General features: G+C 48.9%; 2 protein-coding genes across 4 annotated transcripts in view; both read left to right on the top strand.

Annotated features, from left to right (window-relative positions):
• The first annotated feature begins 140 nt into the window (after positions 1-140).
• On the top strand, positions 141-3,109 carry ATP5MG (ATP synthase membrane subunit g). The gene is made up of 3 exons (XM_042882461.1): positions 141-250; positions 432-592; positions 2,932-3,109. The coding sequence occupies exons 1-3, from the start codon at positions 187-189 to the stop codon at positions 3,028-3,030; spliced, it is 324 nt and encodes a 107-aa protein (XP_042738395.1). The 5' UTR covers positions 141-186; the 3' UTR covers positions 3,031-3,109.
• A 3,730-nt stretch (positions 3,110-6,839) lies between these two features.
• Positions 6,840-26,082, top strand: part of KMT2A (lysine methyltransferase 2A) — a 44,424-nt gene continuing 25,181 nt past the window's right edge. Inside the window, exons 1-7 of one of the 3 annotated variants that reach the window (XM_042882310.1) lie at positions 6,840-7,187; positions 17,994-18,063; positions 18,823-21,491; positions 22,693-22,870; positions 23,311-23,545; positions 25,068-25,132; positions 25,707-26,078. In XM_042882310.1, the coding sequence (XP_042738244.1) occupies positions 6,840-7,187; positions 17,994-18,063; positions 18,823-21,491; positions 22,693-22,870; positions 23,311-23,545; positions 25,068-25,132; positions 25,707-26,078 (3,937 nt within the window). Of the gene's footprint in view, positions 7,188-17,993; positions 18,064-18,822; positions 21,492-22,692; positions 22,871-23,310; positions 23,546-25,067; positions 25,133-25,706; positions 26,079-26,082 lie in introns of those variants that run through there. The other 2 variants (XM_042882312.1, XM_042882311.1) reach the window with 2 other exon arrangements.

Below are 26,082 nucleotides of genomic sequence, written 5' to 3'. Positions count from 1 at the left end.
GGAGGGCCGGCATCGCGCGGGTCTCGAACCCGGGGACCTCGGGTCGCCGCGCTCCGCCCCGCGCGCGTGGTGCGGGGTCCTTGTGGCTCCGCGCGGGCTGCCCGCGGCAGACGCCTGACGGGAGCACGAAAAGCAGGCGCCGCGGGCAGGCGGGGTCCTGCGGCGGCAGCGGGGTGACTTTGAGGCATGGCGCAGGCCGCGCAGAAGCTGGTGCAGCGCCTGAGCACCCGCGGGCCTCAGCTGCTGAGCGGTGAGCGCCGGGCGGCCGCTCTGCGCCGACGTGGCACGGGGCGGGAGGTCCGGCCGCGGTTCTCCGTGCGCTGCGACGGCGGGGAAGGGCGCCGGGCCGGGGGCCGGGAGGGAAGCGTGTGAGCGCAGCCCGCCGCCCACCGCCGGGCTCAGCTGCGCGCTGCTCCTTTTGTCCCTTCTAGCTGCCGTGGCCTACTCCAAGCCTCGTCTGGCCACGTTCTGGTACTATGCCAAGGTCGAGCTTGTGCCTCCGACTCCCGGTGAGATCCCCAAAGCCATCGACAGCATGAAATCCATGGTCAGGAGCTTTCAGTCCGGTCGCCTGACGCAGCTCACGGTGAAGGTAACGGCTGGGTGGGGATGGACGTGAATAGGAGGCTGTGCTTCTGTTCTGGTTAACAGATCCCAGGTAGGGCTGCTCACTGCAGCCTGCCTTATTGCATCCAGAGCTCTGCTTCTGCTAATTGTTGCCTGCTTAAACGAGGGTGCTTGGAAGACTGTTTTCCAAAGAAAACCAAAAACAACCAGCTAAAATCTGCCCTCAGAGCAGTGACTGGCTCAGTATCTGTTCAGTCATACGTCTGTAGTTATTGGGTGCTTCTACCCTGCTGCGTTTGCATTAGGAGTGTTCACAAAGCCAGGGGTTGGGCTTTGTGCTTTGCATCTGCAGTCCTTCTGTCCTCCGTGGGCGTTTCTGATCCTGACCTTGGTGTCTGTTAGTAGCAGTGTGATAGAGCTGTGTAGCAAACAGGCGTTCAGCTTGTTTTCTGTTTTCTCGTTCCTGGTACCTATTAAGTATTCTAAAGTGTGTTTAATCTCCAGAGTGTTTTGGTGTCATGAGGCTTAGGATCTGTTCAGAATAATTCTGATAAGGCTCAGTTACAGGTGAAGACAACGATTGTCTTTGGATGTGTCTTATAAGGATGGTATTTTAAGCTGAAGTAACTTGTGGAGATAGGAGCTTTAACATATTTGTCTCGTACTGCCCTTGAGGACTTCCTGCTCAGGCTGGACAACCTGTGTCCTGCTTGGCTGCTTAATCCTCATGTGCTGCAAGTCAGAGATGTGCAGCTCTGGTGCTGCTTCCCAGTGCAGTGAGCTTCCATCTCATTGCCTGCATATCTGTGAGGAGCTGAGGCTGCATTTTCTGCCTGGAGCCTGATGTTAGGTCATCCACTACTGCAGTTTGGCTGTGTCTTTATTGGTGACACGCTCCCCAACTCAGAGCTGCAATGAATATGAAAATCTGATCAGTTGGATAAGGAACAAGTCAGTCAGCTGGGGTAAATTTGCCATCACTCAGGAGAATCCCTCATTTTAGATGAGGTTTTGATAATGCTTGTAATCACTGAGGCACATTAAGGCACGTGTTATTCATTGTGACCTTTCTATTCTCTGCTAGTCAGCTTATTTTCGCTGTGTTGCTTTTTGCTGTTAAAAGGACCCTTTGCTACAACCCTTGAATTATTATTTCTTCTCAACCATCTACCTGTGGACCTTTCCCTGTGTTTCTTTCAAGTCCTTCAGAAGAGGCATCCCATTGCCTCTTATGTTTTTGAGGCTTTATTGCTGCCTTTTACCTGCTGCCTGCAGAGAAGCTGGCTCAGACTAGCTTCCTTCCTCCTGCTGCTGCCTTTGCTTAATTCGACACACTAAGCAACCTCATCTAACAGAGGATTTCAGCTTTGCCTGTGGAGGGCATCACATTGTCTTTAATGCTCACGAAAGCAATTAAAAAATGTTTAATATGCGTGAGTAAGATTTACAGCTTGTGAAGGAACAGTGCTGGCTGTCACATGCAGAGGAAGTGCGTCGTGCAAGTGAGATCAGTGTTTGTTAAGAAAGGAGCACAGAGTGGTGTTCTCTGCAAACCCAGTTCAGCTCTTTGTGAAACCATTCCCCATGGGAACCAATACGTGTTACGTAGGTGTTCTGAACTCAGGAGCTGAGGGCTGGCATTTCAGCAGTGTGTTCTGTTCACTGCCAGGCTTATAAGAAATTACACACACAAAAGCTTGTCGTGTTTTCCTGGATGAGCTCAGGGATGGAAGAGTTCTGCAGGCTCTTCAGGCTCTGACAGTTGCAGTCTGTGAGCCGCAGGCAGTCAGCACACAGTGGTATTTTCAAGGCACGGTTTCACCACCAGCATTCTAGCTTGACATACTTTCCTGAGCTGCTGTCAGCTGGCTTGAAGCTGGGAGCATTTATAGGTCAAGAGTTGAAAGTGTTTCAGTGTTTCAGCATTGTTTCAACTCTTCCACAACTGTACCAGAGCTGCGCTGTGTTCCCTTGGCTCCTGGCATTACCTGCTCAAGTGGAGAGAGCAGGGAATGGATTTGCCCAGCAGCCTTAAAGCTGTGTCATCTGTTTGGTGCGTTCCTTGCGCTGAGCTTAGATTTGTTTCCTGCAGGTATGGTTTTAGAGCCCTGTAAGACAATGACTTCTAAATAAAATCTCAGCTGATGTGGTATTTAACGTTTCAGAGCCATTTTAGCAGCGTGACCTGTTGAGGGGTGGAGGAAGGTGATAAACAGTAACTTTGCACATCTGGTTTTGGCTTAAACTGTTGTCTTGCCAATTGGATGACTGCTTTGCTAGTCATGCATGGTGTTTGATCACAAGAGCAAGAAAGGAAGCTGTTGCAGGAGCAAATATTCTAAACTGTGGCTTTTTTTCTTTCAGGAAGCGCTGAGGAACGGTTTGGTGGCCACAGAGGTGCTGATGTGGTTTTACATTGGTGAGATCATAGGCAAACGAGGCCTGATTGGATACAATGTTTGAAGACTCGACCTCGGTAACACAGCGTTTGCTGCTGCGGCCCTGAGCCTGTAACACAAATAAAGCCAGGAGCTGATGTAGAGTTGTTGTGGTCTTTTTGTGGTGGTTGGGATGCGAGCCTGGCAGTGTCACCAGTGTCACCAATGGCTTCTCTAACACAGCTGCCTGAAGGGCAGTCCCCTTAGCACAGCAGCACATGCTGGTGAAGTGACTCGCTTTCCTCTCCCTCTCCCTCAAAACATGAGGTGGCAGCATTAAAGCTGGCTTGGGTCATTTCTGCTGCTCGATCGTTATTTCTGTGTAACAAGCACAGTGCTGCGAAAGTAAAGCAATTTCAAACTGACTATATAAAAGCTTTCACTTGTTTCTGAACGTATTTAACATCAGACAGTGAGAACGTGCAAGAACTCGCAGTATTTTAAGGTGTCGAAGGATACCTTGGCATTGTGTGTATTGTATGGTCTTACAGCATTATTCTGTGCAGTTTGGTTTTGGGTGAAACTTGTGCTGGAAGACTTTAAAGGTAAGCAGAATGGTACTGTACACATCATCTTAAGTCACACATGGCTAAAAGTGTGAGCTGTCTAGAAGTTCACAGCCCTGCTTATTTGTAAACAAATTCTGTACAGCCATATCTATATAGCAACTTAGCAAGATTAACTGCATTGCAACACCATCCCCTCCTCTCTAATTTTAAAAGGAGGTCTTTGAAGGTTTCAGTCTTGTTTGGATGAGGCTTAACTGGTTGGTTTTTTAAAATTGTCTTTACTGTCTTAGAAAATGGTCTCCAGTCAGTATTGCTTCTTGTTGCTGCATTACCTGGGACTGTTCTCAGGTGGTCCTTTGATCCCCTGCGCTTTGTGTTAAGTTCCTTGGTGACCCTCAGCCCGGCTGCCCCACGTCGCTCACAGCTCTGGGGAGGTACTTGTGGCAGAGCTGCCTTTTGTGCCTGCAGCAGTCTCAACTCACCCAGCAGTTCGTGGCAGGAAGAAGCCTTGTGTGGTCTCTGGGACGCTTTGGAGAGGCAGCACAGGAAGCAGCCACAGGCAGCAAGTAGCACATTGGAGATGTGCAAGTGTTACTCTGGTTGTTTTTCCAGAGCTGGTAACTGGAGTGCTGCTGTGCCTGCAGTTCTGTTGACTGACCATGGGCTTCAGCTACTGCTGTCTGCTTGGCATCACAGCAGGCTGCCAACAGACAATGCATTTCTGTTGCACAGAAGGGTCCTTGACCCAGCAGCTGTGGGAGCGCTTCTGAGAAAGTGGAGCACAAGATGCTGATGGGCAGCACTATTTTCTCTTGTAATCTGCGTGTGCTGTCCATGTCCCATCCCAGAGGCCAATGGCCTGGTGTTCAGAATTCACTGTGGAACAGATAACTGCACCACCGCTGTTTGAAGGGAGCACAGCTTCACAGGAGGACCTCCTGCAGCTCCCCACTGGGCTCCTGATCCAGATACCAGGCAGCACAGGATGGCCTGGAGAGAGCACAGCTCCCCAGTGATAGGGCCACAGTTCTCACTGCTAACAAAGGATGCATAGACAGGAGAGATTGCTCGAGCTAGCTTTGAGGCGAGCAGCTGCACAGCATGGGTTACAAGGTGACAAGGCAGCACTGGAGTTATTTCTTGGAGTCTGAGACACTCTCAGCCCTTTCCATGCAAGGTTTGCCAGAGACTTCATTGCTGGAATTCTTACACCTGTGACCAAGGTGCTAATCATCTGCACAAGACAGATGGGGAAAACAAAGCTGAAAGAACTTATGGGCTTTCACAGGTAAGTGCATCAGGAGTTGGGCTTCCAACCTGTGGTCAGAGCTACTGCCTTGCTTTCTCTTTTCCCCAAATGCTTCTGAGGTCAGTGTTTGCGCCTGGTACAGCCGAGCGCTGTGGGCCTAGAAGAGCCCTTTCACACCTGGAAATTGTTGGGTGCAGCCATTAGTGACTTTGATATGCACTGTTATTTTTCACCAACCTCTGAAGGTGTGACTCTAACAAAGGGCTGAAGCCTGATGCCCCAGCTGAGCAGTGAGGGCACGCGCAAGCAGGGTGCTTTTTCCTTGCTCAACGATACCTATGCACATCCTAGTGTGTATTGGGTGTTTGGGGCTGATTGCTCTGTGTCAAGTAACTGAATGGCACTTAACTAAAGCATGGCTGTCTCCAGCTGCTTGGGAAGGGCTCTCCTGCCTCTTCTCTCACACTGCTGTCAGATACGTTGCAGGAGACTGCAGCGAATCCCAAGTGTGGTTGTACACAGTGGGTCCGGCGTATTGGAGGAGCCTGTTACACAAGTAAGCACATGATTAATGTGTGTGGAGGGGCTCGTTTCTTCTGCTGCTGAATGACAGTCTTATGAACTGCTGCTGGGCGTTCCAGTTCCATAATCCATCATCCAGCTGCGAGGGGAACCTGTTGAGCCTCATAGAGGTGGGTTGTAGCACATATACTGGGTGACAGAGAGGTCAAGTGTGGGATTAGTATTAAATATGTAGATTGGTGGCCCTGCGTGTGGCAGGGGGGTTAGAGATTCATGATCCTTGAGGTCCCTTCCACCCATGGCCATTCTGTGATTAAAAGCACGACAGCTCTGCAGAAGGGCAAGTCTGCAAGAACCTCCAGTGCCACTTGCGTGTTCTGCTTTTGCCAGGCTGAAAGCTTGCAGCCAAACCAGGCAGCTCTGGGCCCTGTGCTGCAGCTTCCCTTCATTGGGAACACGAAGTTAAACTTGACTGCTAAAGGCTTGGCCATGCTCCAGTCCTCTTCATGCTCCCTGGAGCGGCAGAACCCACCTTATTTTAACAGACACTGAGGTCCCGATGAAAAATCCTCTCCCCCACCCCAACCAGCCCGCACAGCCCGTTCGTTTCCATTTGCAGGTATTTCCATCCTGCACACACCGTTTTTCCCTGACAGCCGCGGCTCGTGTCTGGGCAGCGCCGTTTTCCAAGGGAACAAAGCGGCACTTGTAGGAATTTAACCCCGTTCTCCCCGCACGGCGCAGAGCGGAGGTGAGGCCTCGCCGTGACATCAGGGCTGCTGGGCTCCGGCCTCTCTCCGGCACCAAACCCGCTCCTAAGCGGCGACGACAGCGGGACGGACCCCGCGACCCCTGGGAGCGGCAGGTAGGCAGGGAGCGAGGCGGGGGGAGAGCGGCGGGGCCTCAGGCACCTACCTGCGGCGGGCCTGGAGCCCGGGCCGGCCCGAGGGCTTTGCGGCCGCCCTCCGCATCGCGGCCCCCTCTCTTTCCCCCCCGCCGAACCCCGCGAGGCCGTCGCCCGCCTGCAGGCCGCCGGCCTCGCGCCCCGCGCCCGACCCGGGGCTGCGCCGAGCGGAAGCCCCGCGCCCCGCATACGGCCTGGCGCTATACTGGGGGCTCGCGGGGCGCCTTATGTCTTATGCGCGGTCCCGGGTAGCCGGGACTCACGCTCTCGCTCGGCATTGCCGTTACGGTTATGTGGGTTGCTTACGGCCGTCTTGTGAAACAGCCCGGTTCTGGGGCTGGCGTGCGCGGTGCCCCGCATCTGTATAGCGCTGCGGGTTATGATGAGCTGCCGCGGCGGCTTACTGCGCTATTCAGGTCGAGGGGGCGTGCTGGAGCCTTTGCCCGGGACTCTGTATATCGCCCAGCGTTATGCCGGGCTCGCATCGGTCGCGCGCGGCTTACCCACGTGCCGGGGCGGCGAGATGGCGGAGCCCCGCAACCTGCATAACTCAGATTCTTATGCAGGACCTTTGCGGGCCGACGACGAGATATGCAGGGCGCGGGGGTGCGGCCCGGCCCCGCTCTCTGGCTCGTCGCCTCACAGTAAAGATGGCGCACAGCGGTCGGTGGCGCTTCCCTGCCCGGCCCGGCAGCGGCGGATGGGGCCGCCGAGGGCTGGGGGGGTCCCGGCTGCGGGTGCCGGCCGTGCGGAGCCTGCGAGCGGCCGAACCGGCGGCCCCGGAGGCGGCGGGCGACGGGGAGCGCGGCGGCCCGTGCTCCGGCGGCGGGGCGGCGGGAAGCGGGGGAGGCGGGGCAGCGCCGGGCTCCGGCGGCTCCGGGGGCCCCGCGGCCGGGGTGGGACCGGGCTTCGACGCGGCTCTCCAGGTTTCGGCCGCCATCGGCATCAACCTGCGGCGGTTCCGCGCGGCCTGCGGGGCCGAGGCGGGCAGCGGAGAGGTGAGGAGGGGCGGCGGGGCGGGCGGGCGGGAGGGAAGGAGAGAGGGAGGAGGGCGCGGCGCGGCCCGGAGCGCGGGGTCCCGGCCCGCCAGCATCCCCGCTCCGCCCCGGCGGCCGGCACACCCCCTGCCCGCGCACCCCCTGCCCGCGCAGCCCCGGCCCGCGCCGCCGGACACACCTACCGCGCCGCGCCGCTCCGCACAAAGGGCGCGCCCCGCCGCCGGGTGCCCGCCGGGGGTGGCGGCGGGGGGCGCCGCGGGAGCGGTGCGGGTGGCGGCCGCCCCTCCTCCGCCTCCGCGCCGCGCGGTCCCTCCCCGCGCACGCGACTTGCCGCCGGTGTGTCCTCCCCGCCGCCGCCGCCTCCATTATCCTCCTCCCGCGGCTCCTGCGTCGGGAAGGGCGGTAGAAGGCGGGTGAGGAGCGCGCTCCGCGGTACCGGGAGGAGGGGAGGGACGGAGCGCCGGCCGCAGCCGTGCGTCTCCCCGGAGGAGCGATGCTCGGAGGTGTTCCGGTCGCCGGTCCCTCGGGATCGCCGGGAGGAGGCATTAAGGGGGGAGTGCGAACGGGCGGCGGCTGTCGGGACCGGGGGACGAGCGCCGGAGCGGAGCAAAAAGCGGAGATGTCGGCGCCCGCCCCTCCTGGGTGCCGCGGGCACCGGTCCTGCGGTGCTCCTCCTCCTTCTGCCGCCCCCGGCTGCACCTGGCTGCTGAGCTGCACCCCGGGGCAGCAGGGCCTGGCAGGGAGAGCTGCTCGGTAGCAAGGAAGAGCCGTGCTTCTGTGTTTGTATTTTTCGGTTGTTCTTTTTGCCTTCATTTTTTTTATTTTTTATTTTATTTTTTTAAGCCATTCTAATGCAGCCAGAGCAAGAGTCTGACAACAACCCACCTATTGACAGAGCGGGGAAGACATGATGGGGATGTGTTACTTACTACAGGCTGCAGCATTCCTTTTCCGTGTTGCTTGCTTTGCATCACTTGTTAGCTGTGTCCTTGGGCTGGCAGGAAAATTCTTCAGTTTCTGTACAGTAAAAGGCATTTATGCTTGTTTTCTTTTTGAGAGGCGTGTTCTTTCTGTGGTTCTAAGGGCAAGCTGTGGTGTGCATGAGTCTGTCGTGTTAAAAAACAGCTACTTTGCTTTATCATCACTGATTGATCATAATATCGGAGGTGATGAAAGCGCGTGTGAGGGTGCATTCCACTTTGGGGCTTGTTCTCAGGGCTTTCTGGCAGGTGAAGTCATGTGCAGCTCTGAGCTCCCTGCTCCAGGTGGGGGCTCAGAGTCACAAACTCAGAAGCAGTCTGGAGGTGCTGCCAGCCTAACAGTGCTTATGGTCACCTGCTGAAGGCATGCTGCCTGCTAGCATCCATTTTGGTTGGTACCGAAATCCTCAAGGAGGCTGGTTGATATACTGGTAAATTCAGCTGTTTGCGATAGACCAGGTTGGTCAGAATTTTCTATTTACTATTTATTATAACTGCTATCTCATAAGTGTTGGTTCAGGGACAGAAACAACTGCCATCTCACCATCTGATCTAATGGCACAGCTAACAAGTTGCTGCATCTTCCATGAAAACTTTTCACCTTGTTTTATTTCTTTTTTTCTTAACAGCATTGGATTTTCCTCTTCTCTTTTTTAAGTCTCACTGTGTTTCTCTTGAAGCACACTTTTTCATCTCAAAAGCCAAAGATATCTATGAAAAATCTTTGGCACTTTGGCTTTTATGGCATCTTTGCTTTAAAATGGCTTCAGTACATTTTTGGTACCAGCAGCTGGTGAGGAAAATGTCCATTGGATTTCCAGATGCTGTTTTTCTTCTTAGACCTGTTTTCTATTTAACTACTAAAAACTTCTGTAACAGTGGAAAGTAATGATGAAGGTGCTTTGTGACTTGGTGTCTTTAGCTGAGGTCTGTCTGTCCATCCATGAGCAGAGAAGGAATAGACCCAAGATGCTTTTTCTTGCTCTGACACTGCAGTGTTTTCTTGTGTACAGCCAGGAGAGCTGATCACAGGATCATGGAATGGCTCAGGTTGGAAAAGACCTCAAGGATCATGAAGCTCCAACCCCTCTCCACATGCAGGGCCACCAACCTCCACGTTTCACAGCAGCCCAGGCTGCCCAGGGCCCCATCCAACCTGGCCTTGAACACCTCCAGGGATGGACGGGACATCACAGCCTCTCTGGGCAGCTGTTCCAGCACCTCACTGCTCTCATAGGAAAGAACTTCTGCCTGACATCCAACCTCAGTCTTCCCTCCCTCAACTTCAAACCATTTCCCCTTGTCCTTCTGTTATCTGCTGTTGTCTCCCCTCCTGTTTATAGGCTCTTGAGCGTTCAGTTCAGGGTGCCTTAAAGGTTGGTTTGTTATCTTTGTTGCTCCTGTAAGAAGGTGCCTTTCCTTCAGTGATGTTCCAAGTATTTTAGCTTCAGACATCTTTAACCACTGACTTACTCTGTGTGTTGCAGTCCTAGTGAAGAGCACAGCACCAGGAAGCCTAGGACACGCTCTTCTCTCCCACAGCACACGTTTCTGTGTGGAAGGAGCAGAGGATGTGAGAAGAGCTCTAATTCATCTCAGCAATGAGTGTCTGGGTGCTGCCTGTGGTGTCTTGAAGAGAGCGTGGCTGTGTGTTGGTGCTGAAATGGTGAGGTTGTGGTGCCTGCATGGTACCTGGCTGTGGGCACAGCTGTCTCCTAGAGAGGGGCTTCCATGAGCTCCCACTCACTGGGCTCGTTATGCACTCACTGGCAGCATGGGGCTTTTTGTCCTCCCTGCACCACATCAGCTGCTGTCCTCAGCTGAGGTTGCGTTCTGTATCAGAAGTCAAATCTTGATGAGTAATTAGTGTTTAGGTGACCGAAGTCACGTGGAAGAAGCCATGTTTCTGTTTTTAGGGCCATTATTTTGTAGGAGGTGGGCTTCCTTTCCATACAGAAGCTCACAGTTCTGGAATGTTGTGGCACACTTCAGTGATGCTGTGTGAGTACTTCTGCTGGAGTTCGGTTTTTCATTGAGATATATTGAAACCATTTAGCTTTAAGAGAGTTGTGATACTTGATTTTGGCACAGCAGGAGCTGGCAGAGGGGATTTTTGCATAGCAAAGCTTTCCTCCCTGGTTGACAGCAGTGGCTCTCGTACCTTTCTGCGTGGTGGGAATGACACTTAAGTAATAAGGGGAATTTGTTTGTGTTTTCTGCCTGTGTTCTGTAAAACGTGGTATGAGAGAAGGTGGTGTGTGATTGTTGAATATCTCTTGGAACTGTCACTGAGAGCTCCCTCAGCATCACTGCAGCTTAATTGAAGCTTCAGGACATAAAAGCTGACAGTGTGTCGGATGTGTGCTGACAGTTTACTTCATAAATCTGCATCAGTTGGAAAAGTTAAAGCTAAGTTGCAGAAACTCGAGGTTGGAAATGGGATATAATAGCAGTGATAGTGACTCTAGTAATGCTGCTGTAATTATACATGGATCATAATGCTTTATGAAGCGAATGTTAGAGCCTGCGATGCTGGCTGATGGTTGCCTTGCTTTGAGATGTGCCACAGCATGTGTGGGGAGGAGTGGCTTCTGTGTCACCCAGCTGAAGTATGGATAGCTTCTTTCCTCCATGAGCACGGCAGTTCTGGCAGCCTTGGGATTCTCCTTCCTATTTTGTGTTGAACTGTTACTGCAGAGCTGGGAAGCACGGCTGTGGAGCTCTGCCTGCTCCAGTTGATGTTATCAGTGATTGTGAGTTGAGGCAGGGCTGTTTCTAGTTATTGACATAAAGCAAAAGGCGTGAGATGAAGGTTGTACAGATTGCAGCCTGAGAGCAGGGGGCTCCTTCACGCTTTCCTTTCCTTTCTGAAGAGTTAGGAAATCATTGTCAGAAGTGTGAAAATAAGAGTACAGTTTTTAACCACCCTGTTTCTGCAGTTCAGTCAGCGTTAGCAAGTACTCATAACCCTCTGAGTATCGGTTCTGTGGAGGTTTTTGGAGGACTAGAATTTGGATTTCCCCGTGAGAAGCTGTTCCCAATGCAGGGGTGTCACTCCTGCCATGGGCAGGTGGGGCAGCCTCAGAAGGAGCAGGGATGCTCACTGCTCTGGGGGCTTCTTGGTGCTGGAAAAATCAGAGGGCAGATGTTTGCAGGAGTAGCTCTCGCTGCCTTTTGTTGTACTGTAATAGAAGTGCTGAACTGCAGCTTTTACTGTATTGTGGGTGAAGGAAATGAGAGGAGGCTCGCTAACTCTGAGTCAGTTGTTCATCTCCCAGCCTCTTTAGCTGGCTTTTGGGTGCTTCCCAGCTGAAGCAGCATCCTCCTGACCTGTTGAATGCATAGCAGACCACTTGTGGCTTCCAAGAGCGAGCAGTTGCTTTTCTGCTGTGCCCACATGCAAGGTAACGTGCCTGCCTGCTGCAGATCTTCCAGCTGTGACACCAAAGCTTGCAGCTCAATCAGCTTTTAAGCGGCAAGAATGAAATGGAAAAAAGGTCTTATGTGAGGCAAGGAGCTGCCATGAGGCAGCGAGGTGTTTTGTTTTCAGTTGTACTATGTTTCAATAAACTGCAACGTGTTTATCTTGCACTCAGAGTGAGGGGTCAGGCAGAGGGGTTGGGTTTTGTTGGAAACCACTGAAGGTTTTCCACTTCAGCAGAGAAGATCATTCTCTCTTCTTGACCTCTTCTATTAGAGCACCTGAGTAAAACACACCTGGCATGTCTTGGAAGGCACCCTGATAGCCTCCTGATCTACTTAGAGCTGATGGTTTTGCAGTCAAAGGTTGGTTGGTAAAGGGCAAGTAGAGAGAATCACCATGCAGCACTGATCTTGCTTTTCCTTACAGCATTGGTGGCTGCTGAGGATGGTGATGGAAGGGAATGCATCTTGCAAATTGTTCACTTGTTGTTTTACTGTCAGCATTGAGGATTTAGCCCACAGTTCAGCCTTGTGCATTGACAGCAAGAGAGCTCCTGGACATGAAGTTACGGAGATGCTGCAAAAGATCTGATAGTGCTGTTTGCACTGAGTGAAGCAAGAAAGCATCTTTGAAATACTTTGTAATACTTTTATGCTTCGTTAGGTGGCATGCATTTCTTAAGAAGTGAAAGATGAGTCATTGCTATTGAAGATAATTTTTTTTATCCTTTGATACAGCAACTATAGAGCATAACTCTGTGCGTGCAGAAGTGTCAGAAGCACTTCAGGCCGTGTTTTGGTGTGTCTGGGCAGCGCGATGAGCTGCGCCTGCTTTTATTTAACCACAGCTCTGCAGTCCTTTCCATCTCTCAGTTGTTGAAGTTCAGCTGAAGCACTGCTTTATAAGTGCTGGTTGTAGAACAGAGTGCCAGTGCTCTGTGAGATGCAGGCTGAGGCTCTGCTGTTACCTTTCTCTCGCTGGGTGCTAGCAATAATACAGCTGACCCTCGGTGGTGGCATTGGAAGCTGCTTTAAAAAGTATTCCTACTGTGGATCAGAATTCTTCCTGTGGAGTGCTGACTGTAGGGGACAGGCTGGGCTGATGGAATGGTAACTGTGCAACACATGTGAACTGCTTGTGTTTTGTTAGTGGGCTGTTAGAAGTGAGCCTGTTGCTTGAGGTTCGGGCCAAATAGTGACAGACTGGCTGTGTTGTTCCGCCCTACCACTGGATGTTCATATTTTCCTTTTAGCAAGCTGGCAGTGCTGACCAGTGCACCTTGTGAGACTGTTGCAGAAAGTTGCTCTGTGTGATTGTACACACTCGAGGAACTCCCAAACTGGAGCTCTAACCAGGGCTGTGTTGTTGCAATTAGCAGCTGAGAGTACTGCTGCAAACAGTGGCAGGGCTGGGTCTTTCTATTGTCTTGGGAGTTGTCATGGGGAGGTGAATAGTTGAGAGTTTTACTTTGCTTTCAGGATGCTGGGGCTGTTTTGAGGCAAGGTCCTAGCAGGGTTCCTGCATGGTTCCCATTAACGGCATTTGGATATTGAATTAGAGCAAAAGGGCAGCTGGACCCTCAGCCATCTGGGCTGGATGTGGCTCTGGGCAGCCTGGTGGCAACCTTGTGCGTAGCAGGGGGGTTGAAACTGGATGATCATTACAGTTCTTTTCAACCCAGGCCATTCTATGATTCTATATAACATTAAACCCATAAGTTCTATTTGTTAGCGAGGCTGCCCCTAAGTAACACCTGGGCAGCATCTCCCAGCGTTACCAGGGGTTTCCACCTCCCACAAAGCCCTGAGTGCCCCAGAGCTGGGCTCAGGGTTTGCTCATTGCTGCCCTCTAAGGATGCTCATTCCTTCGGAAGGAGTCTCTGAGATACAGAGCTGTAGTTACCAAGTATGCTGCTGCATGAGGTGCTCAAAATAGCTCCTCTCTTTCCAAGAAGATGAAGTGCTGCATAACCAGGGCCAAAACTGGCACGGTGAATAGGAAGAGAAGTGAAGCAAGGTTCAGATAGCTCTGCTTTTAACTGATGCAGACCTTTGTGAGAGCCGGCTGGATCAGCTGCATCGCTGGGTTTAGTGGTTCTGACAACATGGATGGGAGACCTCTGCACTTCGACAGATCTGTGGTGGTTTGGATTGTAGTATTACTCAGAGACCAGAAAACCAGTTCCTTCAGGACAGTTTTGTGTCTATAGCTGGATTTTCCTCTGAGATCTTCAATCAGAAGTTCTTTGGAAAGTAATTTTGCTCCAGAGTGCTGTGGTAAGTTGAGTTCAAATGGGGATGTGCTTGGGGCTTTCCTGTTCTTGCAGGAGCCAGCTTACTTCAAGGCACGACTCTGCTCATCAGCTCACAGCCTTGAGGTCTGACCTGGGCTGTGAGCTGAGTGTTGGGTGGAGAGGTGCATGGGAAGCTGTGCAGCCCACCTGGGGCAGCCCCTACATGCAGAGGTGTTTTGAGCCTTGCCCATCAGGTGAGCCTGTCCTCATCCCATTACTTATAATCCCGACTGACCTTTGTGTTGCGTTATTCTTTCTCAGGTAAATGAGGTCGTGTGCAAACCGTCGTGGTTTTTAATCACTCTCCATCTGTCATGCTTTATAACAACTGCGGAAAAAAAAGGAGGGAGGGAGGGAGGCTCCCTGCTTTATTTGTCTCCGTATTCAGTTTTGCCATAGGACAGACTGAATGGATGACAGCCATGCAGACGCATACCGGTGCTTAGCAGCCTTCTCCATCGTTGCTAATTTGGCTAATTTACATGGCCTCCTTCTTACTTTGTGAGAATGACCACTTGGAGGTCAACGATACCCTCGTGAACATCACCAAACAAACTTGAATGGCATATTGGTCATGCTACTTCTGCAAATGGAGCCAAAGTAATTATTTTTTTGGAGAGCCTCTTCACTGTAGACAATTCTTGTGACTGCTTAGTAGGAAATAAGAGAGGACGATCATCCCCAGGGTACTGGGCTGAAGCCAGGGTTTATTTAACCCACTGGACTTGTAATTTAAGAGTGGTCAGTTTGAAAATGATGCAGGTTCTGGTTTGTGGATTATGGTGTGGATGGTGAAAAATGTAATTAAAAAAGACAATGCAACAGAAAACAGCATTCATATTAGTGACAGTAACTTAGAGGCACTCCAAATCAGGACTGTTAGACAGTTGTTTTTTATCCTATTTGCTTCATGGCCCCAGGCTCCGTTTGTTTGATGAGAGGTTGTGTATCTCCAAGTTGTGTTGTGATGGCTGGGGCGGAATGGTAGCTTTGTGCGATCTTATGGGATGCTGCTTTTCAGAATAGCAGGAATGGGGATTCTTCTGCAGAAACCGTGCAGGTTTCCTTGAATTTTCTCCAGCTTTCCTCCCTGTGCACTTGTAAGGAAGCCCTGACCTGGGTCAGACCGCAGGGAAGCAGATGTGAGCAAACTTCTTAGGGGAAGTAAAAGTAGTGCTCGAGTCCTTATTTCTTTTCATTAAGCTCAAGGAAAGGTGGAGGGGGTTACCTGGAGCCCCTGCGGGCTGCGCTGTGAGTTCTGGTTTCTTCAAACCCAGCATTCTGTTCTGGGCAGGGGAACCATTAGGAGTGAGGCTTCTGCCTGTTCCACGCTTATCTCTGAATGCCAAACTGCCACCTCATGGCAATAACTACATAATTGTTTTATTTTCCTAGGCTTTAACTGCTGGTACACAGCGCCTTTGCCCCTTTGTTATTTTAAGTAAGCTTATTTTTAATTGCAAGTTTCCAAGGGCTTTGTATAATATAAGGTGGTGACGGCCTTTCTTGGTGGGGCATGATTTTCCTCAAGTCTCATTTATTTATTTTTCCCAAATGAAGAAGAAACCCCAACTTACACAACTGTACCTGCTGGGATTACGAACTTCCATGTAGGACAGGCTTGTGTGAGACCCAACGACCAAATCTTCCAGTTGCTTTTGGTATTAAAAGCCTTAAAGGAGCTGCTTTCAGCAGCCTGTTCTGTAGAGGTGCTTTTTGCACAGCAGCACTGTGGGTCCAGAGCTGCAGCTGTGAGCTCCCCTCGTTCAGCGCTGTTTCTGCGCAGCAAATGAATGGAGCACCGGGGGATGTTTAATTGGAGCTGAGAGACTTGGAACTGAATTGCTTTATGGAAAGAAATCGTTGCTATCTTTTACACCAAGTGGTCTTTAGGATTAATAGTTATTGTTAGCCTTCTTCTCAGCAAGGAGTTTAATTATTTTTCCCTCACTTTAGCTCAGCAGCCCCCTTATGAAGAGCATTCTCTGCTCCAAAGCCTGTAGCTGTCAGCTTGTTTCACATGCATCCTGCACAGCTCCATCCGTAGTCTGTCTTAGTGCTTGAAGAGGCAGATGAAATTTTGGGTGAGCAGAGTGCAAACAAAAAAATCCAGAGCAGGTCAGGTGGATGTGCAGGGAGCATTGGGAGTGGGAATGGGTGGTGTGGCTCTAACAGCAGCTGGGACTCTTGGACTTGTCAGGAGAGAGCACTGCAAGCAGCATGGGAGCATCGCTTTTGTGATCTGCTCTTGTAAAACAGAAGGACAAGGAAGGGAGAATATGAAGCTATCGTCGTGGGAGTGACAGCTACATTAACGGGGATGTAAGGGAAGAGAGGAAGGAAACTGAAAACCAGTGAAAGTTCAGGGCTGAATGCCAGTGGCTGAGCTTGGAAGGCACTGTTTAGAGGAGAGATTGGGAATCGATATTTCGGAGGGCTGTGGTTTGGTCTCAGAACAGCTCTGCTCTGGTGCTGCTCCCTGCAGCCTCGTGCTGAGCCTCATGGACTGGCAGCGTGCTGCTTGTCCTGATGCCTGGATCTTAGTGCTGCTCTGCACTGCTGGCTCACAGCTTGGCATTGGCTTCTCTTCCTGTTAATGTGGAATCAACGTTGGGAAGTGGTGGTTTATACCTTTCAGGGAAAGGTCATGGATTCTTCTGCCCAATGCAAGATACGTCAGGTAGAAACAGCACTTTTTGCCATTGGGGTATACTTTTTTTTTTAATTGAGTTATGAGTTTATGTAGCACTGTTTGTCTCTATTGCATTAGTTGTGCTAGAATGTTTTCTCTTCTGAAAGCTTGAATGGCTTCTCAATGTGTCAAGTTCCATTCAGCTAGCTGTTGCTGACAACAGCTAGCAAACTATTGGGGTGTGAAACCTCCAGGGGTTGGGCTAGCTCAGCTACCCAAGTAGAATTGGTGTATTTGGGGTTTGCATTTTCTAATACCTGAGTGAATTTCCAATTCCTGGGGGTGGTCATACAGATTAGTGGCAAGTGGTTTAATTTCTTTAAAGCTGAACTATTGTTTCAGCAGTTGAGTGTAAGTGAATTAGGTATTTAACATATGAAGCACAAGATGGGGAAAAAGCACTGTTTCAACATACTCTTGAATGAGCCCAGAGCTAAATTAAGCAGTTGCTGTTGATTGGCACTGCTGAAGGTCTCCTGTTCCCTAGTACTGCACCTTTGTCCTTTCAGCATACTATTTTTCAAGTACTTCCTCTCTCAGAGCTCAGTGAAGACTTGAGTTGTTAGAAAGGGATGCGAGTAGAGCTGTGGCACCTTCCTGGTAGAACAAGAAGTTACTTTCCAGCATGCAGCCAGGGTGCACAGGTGACTAAGGAAGCAAGCAGCAAGTGGCATATCTGTTTGTAAGTGCAGAGGGAATTGAAGAATGGAGAACAGAATTGCTCGAGGTGAAATTGCACCAGGAAACACAGATCAGCATAAAAATAGAGTCACAAACATTGGTGGCACATCACGAGGATTTACATTTGCATACTCCATGAGAAACCTGCCTTCATGTGAACAGAGTGCCTGGAACATTGCATTGGAATATTGATTTGCTTTGCTGTATCAAAAATGGCCATTTCACGACTCAGCAGCTTTTTGTAGCATGAGCTCTTTTGCTAGTTGAGATGCGCCTTGTGTTGGTGCTACTTAGTTTGTTGTCTGCACCTTGTCTTACAGCACTTGTTGTAGTGTTTTGGTTTTTTTTTTCCCCGATTCTTCTTGGTTTCTGTTTTCATTGTCAGGATAAAAAATAAGCCATAGTGGTTAGTGCTGTTTTCCATACGCTCAGTGCTGTTGCAGGTGTCAGTGCTGTTACAGACGATGCCTTCAGGATTGCTCCGTCTTCACGTCAGCAGCTGGAGTCAAGTCCAGCCTGTTGCTCAGCTTGGAGGCCGTTGGGTGGTGGAGGTGTTGAGGTGGGCTACATCTGAAGGCCTGCGAGGTTGACAGAAGCCATGAAACTGTGTGCTTTCCTTCCAGGGGCTGTGAGCGTGGCTCTGGTGGGAGCAGGGAGAAGCTGCTCAGAGTGGGGGCTGGAGGGAAGTAAAGGCCCTGCTGAAGCTCCCAAATGTTAATCCTCTTTTTTGTTTCAGGATGAACAGTTCCTAGGTTTTGGTTCAGATGAAGAAATCAAAGTACAAAGTCCCACCCGGTCCCCCACAGGTAAGTTCAAGTCACAGGAATGGATGTTGTCTTCCTGTGCTCCTTTGTGATGCTCTTCTCTTGTCTTTCCTGCCTCTTGTCTTAAATCTCACCCACCACAAAGGCCATTGGATGGTCCTTGGATTCGGTTTAGTTTTGGATGCTGTCTGTCATTGTGGTGTCTTCAGGTTTGGTTTGTTGAAGAGATAGGATGAAATCACAATGGGTTTGAAAGCAAATGAGTGGTTTTGATTTTAGGTTTTTGTCAATAATTGCTCTCACCACAGTACTCTGCTCATTCACCACAATGCTCTACTCAATTTGGCCTTGCCAGTGAATTTTATTGTGGACAGCCTTGCTAATAGGGCATTTAACATGAAGAATGAAGTATGTAGTGAGAGCTATGTGAAGACCCAGAAGTGGAATAGCTGGGTATGAACTGAGAGGCACTGGCAGAGGTGAGTAATCAAGTCGTGCACATCTGCTTGATGATTCTAACTGGAGTCTTGAATGCTGAATGTATTTCAAAGCTAAAACCAGGGTTTTGTTTTCTTTTGTATTACTTTACTTAGAGATTTTTAAGAGATTTACTTTGTGATGGAATTCTTTATCTATATATTGATAAAATGCTCTTTTTATTTGTTAACAAACTGAGGTATTTTAGCAACTTGTCTGTGTTATGTGATTTATACTGAGTAAATACCTGTGTGACCTGGATAACGCTGAGCTGACACTCAGAGAAATTTAATGAGTACTCTGCTTTCTCTACTTCTCTCTCAGTTAAATCTAGTCCACGAAAACCTCGTGGGAGGCCCCGGAGCAGTTCTGACCGAAGTTCAGCTGTACTGTCAGACTCTTCATCAGTGTGCTCCCCTTCAAGCAAGTCTGAAACCACATCCATGGAGAAAGTAAAGAAGAAGGATCTGAAAAGCGGGGAAAAAAGACGAGGAAGACCTCCAACGCTTACTAGTGTAAAGTTCAAGTTGTCGCAAGTAAAGGACGCATCAGATATTCAGAAGGGAAGCAAAGAAGATAAAGAGAGTCTGAAAAAAATCAAAAGGTCACCATCCACTACATTTCAGCAAGCAACTAAAATTAAGAAATTAAGAACTAGTAAACTCTCCCCACTAAAATCTAAATTTAAGCCTGGGGCAAAACTTCAAATAGGGAGGAAAAGCGTTCAGATTGTGCGCAGGAGAGGAAGGCCGCCATCTTCTGAACGTTTAAAGACTTCCTCGAGCTTGGTCATAAATTCACAGCTGGAGAAACCCCAAAGGATACGTAAAGAAAAGGATGGCACGCCACCTCCTACGAAGGAAGAGAAGACTGCTGTCAGACAGAGTCCACGCAGGATTAAGCCTGTTAGGATCATACCCTCCACAAAAAGGACAGATGCAACAATCGCTAAGCAACTCTTGCAGAGGGCTAAGAAGGGGGCACAAAAAAAGATTGAGAAAGAAGCAGCCAAATTGCAGGGCAGAAAGGGGAGAACCCAGCTTAAAAACATCCGACAGTTCATCATGCCAGTTGTAAGTGCTATCTCTTCACGGATTATTAAAACACCCAAGCGGTTCATTGAAGATGAAGACTACGACCCTCCTATTAAAATATCCCGACTAGAATCCACGCCAAACAGCAGGTTCAGTGCTACGTCTTGTGGATCCAGTGAAAAATCCAGTGCTGCTTCTCAGCATTCATCTCAGATGTCTTCAGACTCCTCCCGGTCCAGTAGCCCAAGCGTCGACACGTCTACGGACTCTCAGGCTTCTGAGGAGATGCAGACGCTTTCTGAGGAGCGAAGTAATACTCCAGAAGTTCACACACCTCTACCCGTTTCTCAGTCCCCTGAGAATGATAACAGCGACAGGAGAAACAGAAGGTTTTCCATAACAGAAAGAAGTTTTGGCCAGAGGGCTGCTAAAAAGCTGTCAGCCTTGCCAAGTGTGCCACAGCAGCAGTCCTCCTCCTCTCCTCCTCCCCCTCTGCTCACTCCTCCTCCACCACTGCAACCTGCTTCTGGCATCTCAGACCACACTCCCTGGCTTATGCCTCCTACCATACCTTTAGCCTCACCCTTTCTTCCTGCTTCTGCTGCACCAATGCAAGAGAAACGTAAATCAATTCTACGAGAGCCAACGTTTAGGTGGACCTCTCTAAAGCATTCCAGGTCAGAACCACAGTACTTCTCATCAGCAAAATATGCCAAAGAGGGTCTTATTCGCAAGCCAATATTTGATAACTTTAGACCCCCACCGCTGACACCGGAGGACGTTGGCTTTGCATCTGGCTTCTCGACGCCAGGTGCCACGGCTCCAGCACGTCTGTTTTCTCTTCATTCTGGAACAAGATTTGATATGCACAAGAGAAGTCCTCTGTTGAGAGCTCCGAGATTCACTCCAAGCGAGGCCCACTCCAGAATCTTTGAATCTGTAACTTTGCCCTCATCCGTTGGTCGAACCACTACGGGAACTTCTGCAACAGGTGTCTCTTCTAGGAAACGAAAGAGAAAAGTGTTTAGCCCTATCCGCTCAGAACCCAGATCTCCTTCGCACTCCATGAGGACCAGAAGTGGGAGACTTAGTACCTCTGACCTGACAACTCTCACCCCACAGTCTTCTGTCTCTTCCTCATTAACTAGCATTTCTGTTAGTTCTCTTGCCACTAGTGCCTTAAATTCAACTTTTACTTTTCCTTCCCATTCCCTAACACAGTCTGGGGAATCAGCAGAAAGAAGCCAGAGACAAAGGAAGCAGACTAGCACTCCAGCAGAGCCTTTCTCATCTAGTAGTCCTACTCCTCTCTTTCCTTGGTTCACAACAAGTCCCCAGACAGAGAGAGGCAGAAACAAAGACAGGGCAACAGAGGAACTGTCCAAAGATAAAGACGCTGATAAGAGTGTGGAGAAGGACAAGAGCAGAGAGAAAGACAGAGAGAGAGAGAAGGAGAACAAACGTGAGTCAAGGAAAGAGAAAAGGAGAAAAGGGTCAGAAATTCAGAGTAGCTCTGCTTTGTTTCCTGTAGGTAAAATGCCCAAAGAAAAAGTTGTCAGTGAAGATGTTGCAGCATCATCTTCTGCAAAAAAAACTGCCGGGCGGAGGAAGTCTACAGCAATAGATCCTGTGGCAGATGTTTCCACTGCTGCTCTGGTAGATACAACAGCCATCAAAACCAAAACATCCAAGAAAGGTAGAGGGGGGTTAGACAAATCAGATCTGGACCTCAGCCCTGCTGTGCCGGCTTTGGAGAAGGAAAAAGCTCTGCGTCTCTCTACTCCTGCTTCAAGCACCGTTAAACATTCCGCTTCCTCCATCAGCTCTATGTTGGCTCAAGCAGACAAACTGCCGATGACTGACAAAAGGGTAGCCAGTCTTCTGAAAAAAGCAAAAGCCCAGCTGTACAAGATTGAGAAGAGCAAGTCCCTCAAACAAGCAGATCAGCCAAAAGCACAGGTATTCTTTTATTATTTTCTTTTTCTTTTGCTGGGGTCCATCTTTTTGGCATTTTCACTGCAAATCACAAGCAGCTTTCATATCCTGAGCATGAAGAATAAACATGCCAGGCTAAGAAGCTGTTAGTGCAACAGATGGTAAGGGATCCAAAAATGAGAAGGCATGGGCAGAAGTTGAGGGGGAGAGAAAGCTGCTGTGTGCTCAGCTCAGGGGGAGCTGGGTGCATTTTTGGAGAGCACTACAGTGGAGCTGGTTGTTAGGTTTCTTTGTACACATGTAAACAAAGTGAACATCAAGGGTAATGTGCATTTTTAAAAGCAGGGTTCTAACAGACTGCAGTCGTTTCTCTGAAGATGGAATTAATCTTGAGCTCTCCTCTGTTACTGTCTCATATGACGATCTGATCTGTTACTTATGGGCAGAAGCAAAATCCATTGGGATTTTGCATCTGGTTGGAAAACTGATTCCTACTGCTTTCCTGTCTTCCCTCTCTGCATTTGCCCCACCACAAACCCACCCTGCAATCTATTTAGCTATCAAAAAGGTAGGTGTTACATGATAGCAATACCTTTTCACAGAATATTTCCTTTTTTATTTGAAGTGTTACTTTCCCTGAGAATGTTCACGTTAGAAATTACTAGTGCTTGTCTTTTGTCCCCGAAAGGAAAACGTGTATGCATGTTTTATGTTTATATTAAGAAGCCCAGACCCTTGCAATTAATTGTTCAGGGAAAATTGCACTGAGCTGCTGCATTTATCACCTCAGTAAACACAATGCCCTCATCCTAACAGCTACAAAGCTGTGAAAGAGCCTGATTAAACAGCTTGACTGACTTCTGTCTTCTGCCAGATCAGTTAGTGCCCAACATTAGTCTGTTTATCCTGATTCCAGTCAACTCTGGGTTTTAATGCCACTGCTTTGGTAACAAGGCTTCACGAGTGAGTTTGCTTTCTACTAGCAGGTAGAAACTTTGTAAATCCAAACGAATAAAACTTCTGAATTTTCTTCTCGTGGATATCTGAGGCTTAGAAGGCTGAGAGTCTTTATTTTTACCTCGGATCTTACAAAATGCAAGATAGGGCGTACTGCAATTCTTCTTAATTCTTCTTAGGTTATTTGGAAGTTTCCATTGCATGTGTCACAGCCCCACTTTTGTGCCCTTCTTAGGAACACTGTCTGTTTTCATATCTTGAAATGCAGGGACAAGAGAGCGATTCATCAGAAACGTCAGTCCGAGGACCACGAATAAAGCATGTTTGCAGGAGAGCAGCTGTTGCCCTGGGCCGTAAGCGAGCGGTGTTTCCTGATGACATGCCCACTCTGAGTGCCTTACCGTGGGAAGAGCGAGAGAAGATTCTGTCTTCCATGGGGAATGATGGTAAGACTTCCAATTTTCACTTGTGGATTCATGGAAAGCCTGCTTTCGTTGACTAGTTGGGTTCATGGCATCTTGACATCTGTAATAAGTACAGCCATGTCTGAACCTGTGAGAATGAGATCTTCGAGCAGTTAATAAGGGCTAGTATGTTGAGCAGATCTGGGCTCCGTGTTAACATGCCACTAAGACAAGGTTAATCCTTTTAACCATTGTTAATTTTTATAAAAATCTGTTCTGTGCTGCACTTGAGGTCTCTTGAGAGCAGTGTGTGTGTCTGTACCACGTGTGTATGCGTGCATGCATACAGACACGGTCGCACACGCCCCTTATGTGGCTCTGTGGATGAACTTAGATTTAACACAGTAGACTCCATGAGCTCATTAAATACTTCTGAAAGATCATTGGACTTGTGTGAATTCAGCAAACTTTTTTTCTAATAGACAAATCATCAATAGCTGGCTCCGAAGAGGCTGAACCTCTTGCTCCACCTATCAAACCAATTAAGCCGGTAACGAGAAACAAGGCACAGCAGGAACCTCCAGTGAAGAAGGGCCGACGCTCAAGGCGCTGTGGGCAGTGCTCAGGCTGTCAGGTTCCAGAGGATTGTGGTGTCTGCACTAACTGTCTGGACAAACCCAAGTTTGGTGGGCGGAATATAAAGAAGCAGTGCTGCAAGTAAGTCTGAGTGTTTGAGAAACTGCTTGGTTAATCTCTGTATGGAGCAGGGTAAGCACACCCACACGATGGGATGGGAAACAACAGCCTTTTAGTCCTGTTGTGTAGGCTTTGGATGAATTTGGCCTGAGCTGAGGCTGGATCACCACAGGGAATTAAACGCAGTTTAATTTAGGAGTGTTGATCCTGATTCAAGGCATGCTTTTCATGAGGTCTTTTTCTGAAGTTCACTTCCAATTTATTCTTCCTGCTTTGAAGAAATTGTCATAGTAGCACTGAGAGCCATTTGAAATGAGACCAGTGACTTTCATTCAGCAGAATGGCTCATTGATAGAATCACAGAGTGGCCTGGGTTGAAAAGGACCACAATGATCAATCTGGATTCAATCCCCTGCCACAGGCAGGGTCACCAGCCACCAGACCAGGCTGCCCAGAGCCACATCCAGCCTGGCCTTGAATGCCTGCAGGGATGGGGCATCCACAGCCTCCTTGGGCAACCTGTGCCAGTGCATCACCACCTTCTGAGTGAGGGATTATTATTGCAAGAATGGTGATGTATGCATATATATTTTACCTCCAGTTCTCCCAGAAGGCATTTATGGAGAGCTTCTTTTTTCCAAATGAAGTTTATCTCATGAATATACACTTCATACAAAAGGATGTCTCTGGATATCATTAGGAAATAACTCCCTTACTTAGTTTTCCCATCGTTTTATACGTATCACTTAGTCTGAACCTTTTGCTTTTTTAATTGCTCTATCAAATTGATTTTTCCAGACTGGGTAATCTGTCTGAAAAGGCAGCAAATGAAGTGGTATCAGAAAGATTGTTGTCATATAAAAGCTATTTATAAAGTGCAGCTCTGAGAATTGCTGTGGAGTGCTCATCTGTGTGAAAACAGTCAGCAGACTTCTGAACATAAGTAGTCTAACTCCCAGCAGCTTTGCTCTGGCCTTGGGCTGGCTTTCAAAACCACTGACTTTACTACAAGAACGAAGGCAGAAACACAGTCTGTTGCTCAGTGTTTAGAAGACAACATGCATTAGATGTGAGGAAAACAGGAACTGAGCACTTAAAAAATATTTGGTCACACTTCAATCCCACTTCATGGAAACAGAATATATATTTTTTTTTTATCTGAAATGGCCTGTTTGTGTTACATAAAACCTACTGGTGAGTCTTTGATGTTTTAGAGTTCTTAGAAGTATTCTGATACTACTCAAATGCCAGTTTCTAAGAAATGGAATTGATGGGGTATTTACCAGTCAAGCAGAGTTTTATTATCTTCAAAATTGTGTTGTAAGTGTAGGGGGGAAAAAGAAAATACAGGAAAATGAGATTCTTTTAAATGTTTCTGAAGAGGGAAAGAACGGTTTGGAGAAATTTGGTGGGTGCATGGATAGTGGGTTTGTTTGCTGGTTGGTTTTTTTTTTTCCATCATGTTCAATGTTTACAGAATGCCTTCCTAACACCTGCATTTTTCTTCTGATTTCTGATTGGGTGACTTGTTCTTTCTTTGTAGAATGAGAAAGTGTCAGAATCTACAGTGGATGCCTTCAAAAGCATATCTCCAGAAGCAAGCTAAAGGTAGGCTGGGAGGTTTGGCTCAAGTGCAGGACGAGAGAAATTTTCATACCTTCAATTTTGCTCTTTGCTCTCATTGCAACTGCACACAACTATAGAAGTTTAGTATGAAAGCAAATGCTAACAGGGAGCCTGACTGTTTTTGTTGGGTCCTGTAAAAGTTGTAGGAGAGATGCGAATACAGCTAGCAACTGTAAACAGACAGCAGTTATCTTTTTCAGCTCTACTTGCAGTTTCTCCTCCTTTTTGTAAGGAACAGCTGCTGGCAGCTGATGAGCCTTCCCTCAGCACTTAAGCTCAGCCAGTTCTCAGAGGTTTGGTTCTTTGTTCCTAAGTGATATGAGGACTGATATTGGCACATCCTCATCTCTGACAGAAGCCTTAAGTGAGCTGTGTGTATGTCATATGTATTTTGTTAAATCCCTGCGTCCTTGGCGCTGGACCTCTGGAGGTTTGCATGTTGTCACAGTGGTCAGGATGCTGAACTCCCTCAAAATAAAGCTTTTTAGATGCACAGAGTCATCTGAAGTTGCATGATTTTATATGTGTTACTTCACTGATGCTTTTTTCTTTCTAGCTGCAAAAAAGAAAGAGAAGAAATCCAAGACAAATGAAAAGAAAGAAAGTCATTCTGGGAAGAACCAACTGGACTCTGGACAGAAACCAACTCCTCCAGCTGTTGTACCAAGAGAAGACAGTGCTGTAAAGAAGAGCAGCGAACCTGCTCGAAAGCCTGTGGAGGAGAAGCATGAGGATGGGAATTCCTCTGTGCCCCCACCAGAGCCCAAACAGACCCCTGCATCTGGTGCCAGAAAGACTGGCAAACAAACAGCCCAGCCAGTACAGCTCCCTCCATCTCAGCCACCAAGCTCAGGACCTTTGAAAAAGGAAGCACCAAAAGTTACTGCTTCTGAGCCTAAGAAAAAGCAGCCTCCACAGCCAGAAATAGGTAA

This window comes from Lagopus leucura, unplaced genomic scaffold (genome assembly GCF_019238085.1).
Source record: "Lagopus leucura isolate 7727_CA_CO unplaced genomic scaffold, USGS_WTPT01 Super-Scaffold_100034, whole genome shotgun sequence".
Classification (NCBI taxonomy): Eukaryota; Metazoa; Chordata; class Aves; order Galliformes; family Phasianidae; genus Lagopus; species Lagopus leucura.
The sequence above is the reverse complement of the archived record's forward strand: the minus strand, read 5'-3'. Positions and strand labels throughout refer to the sequence as shown.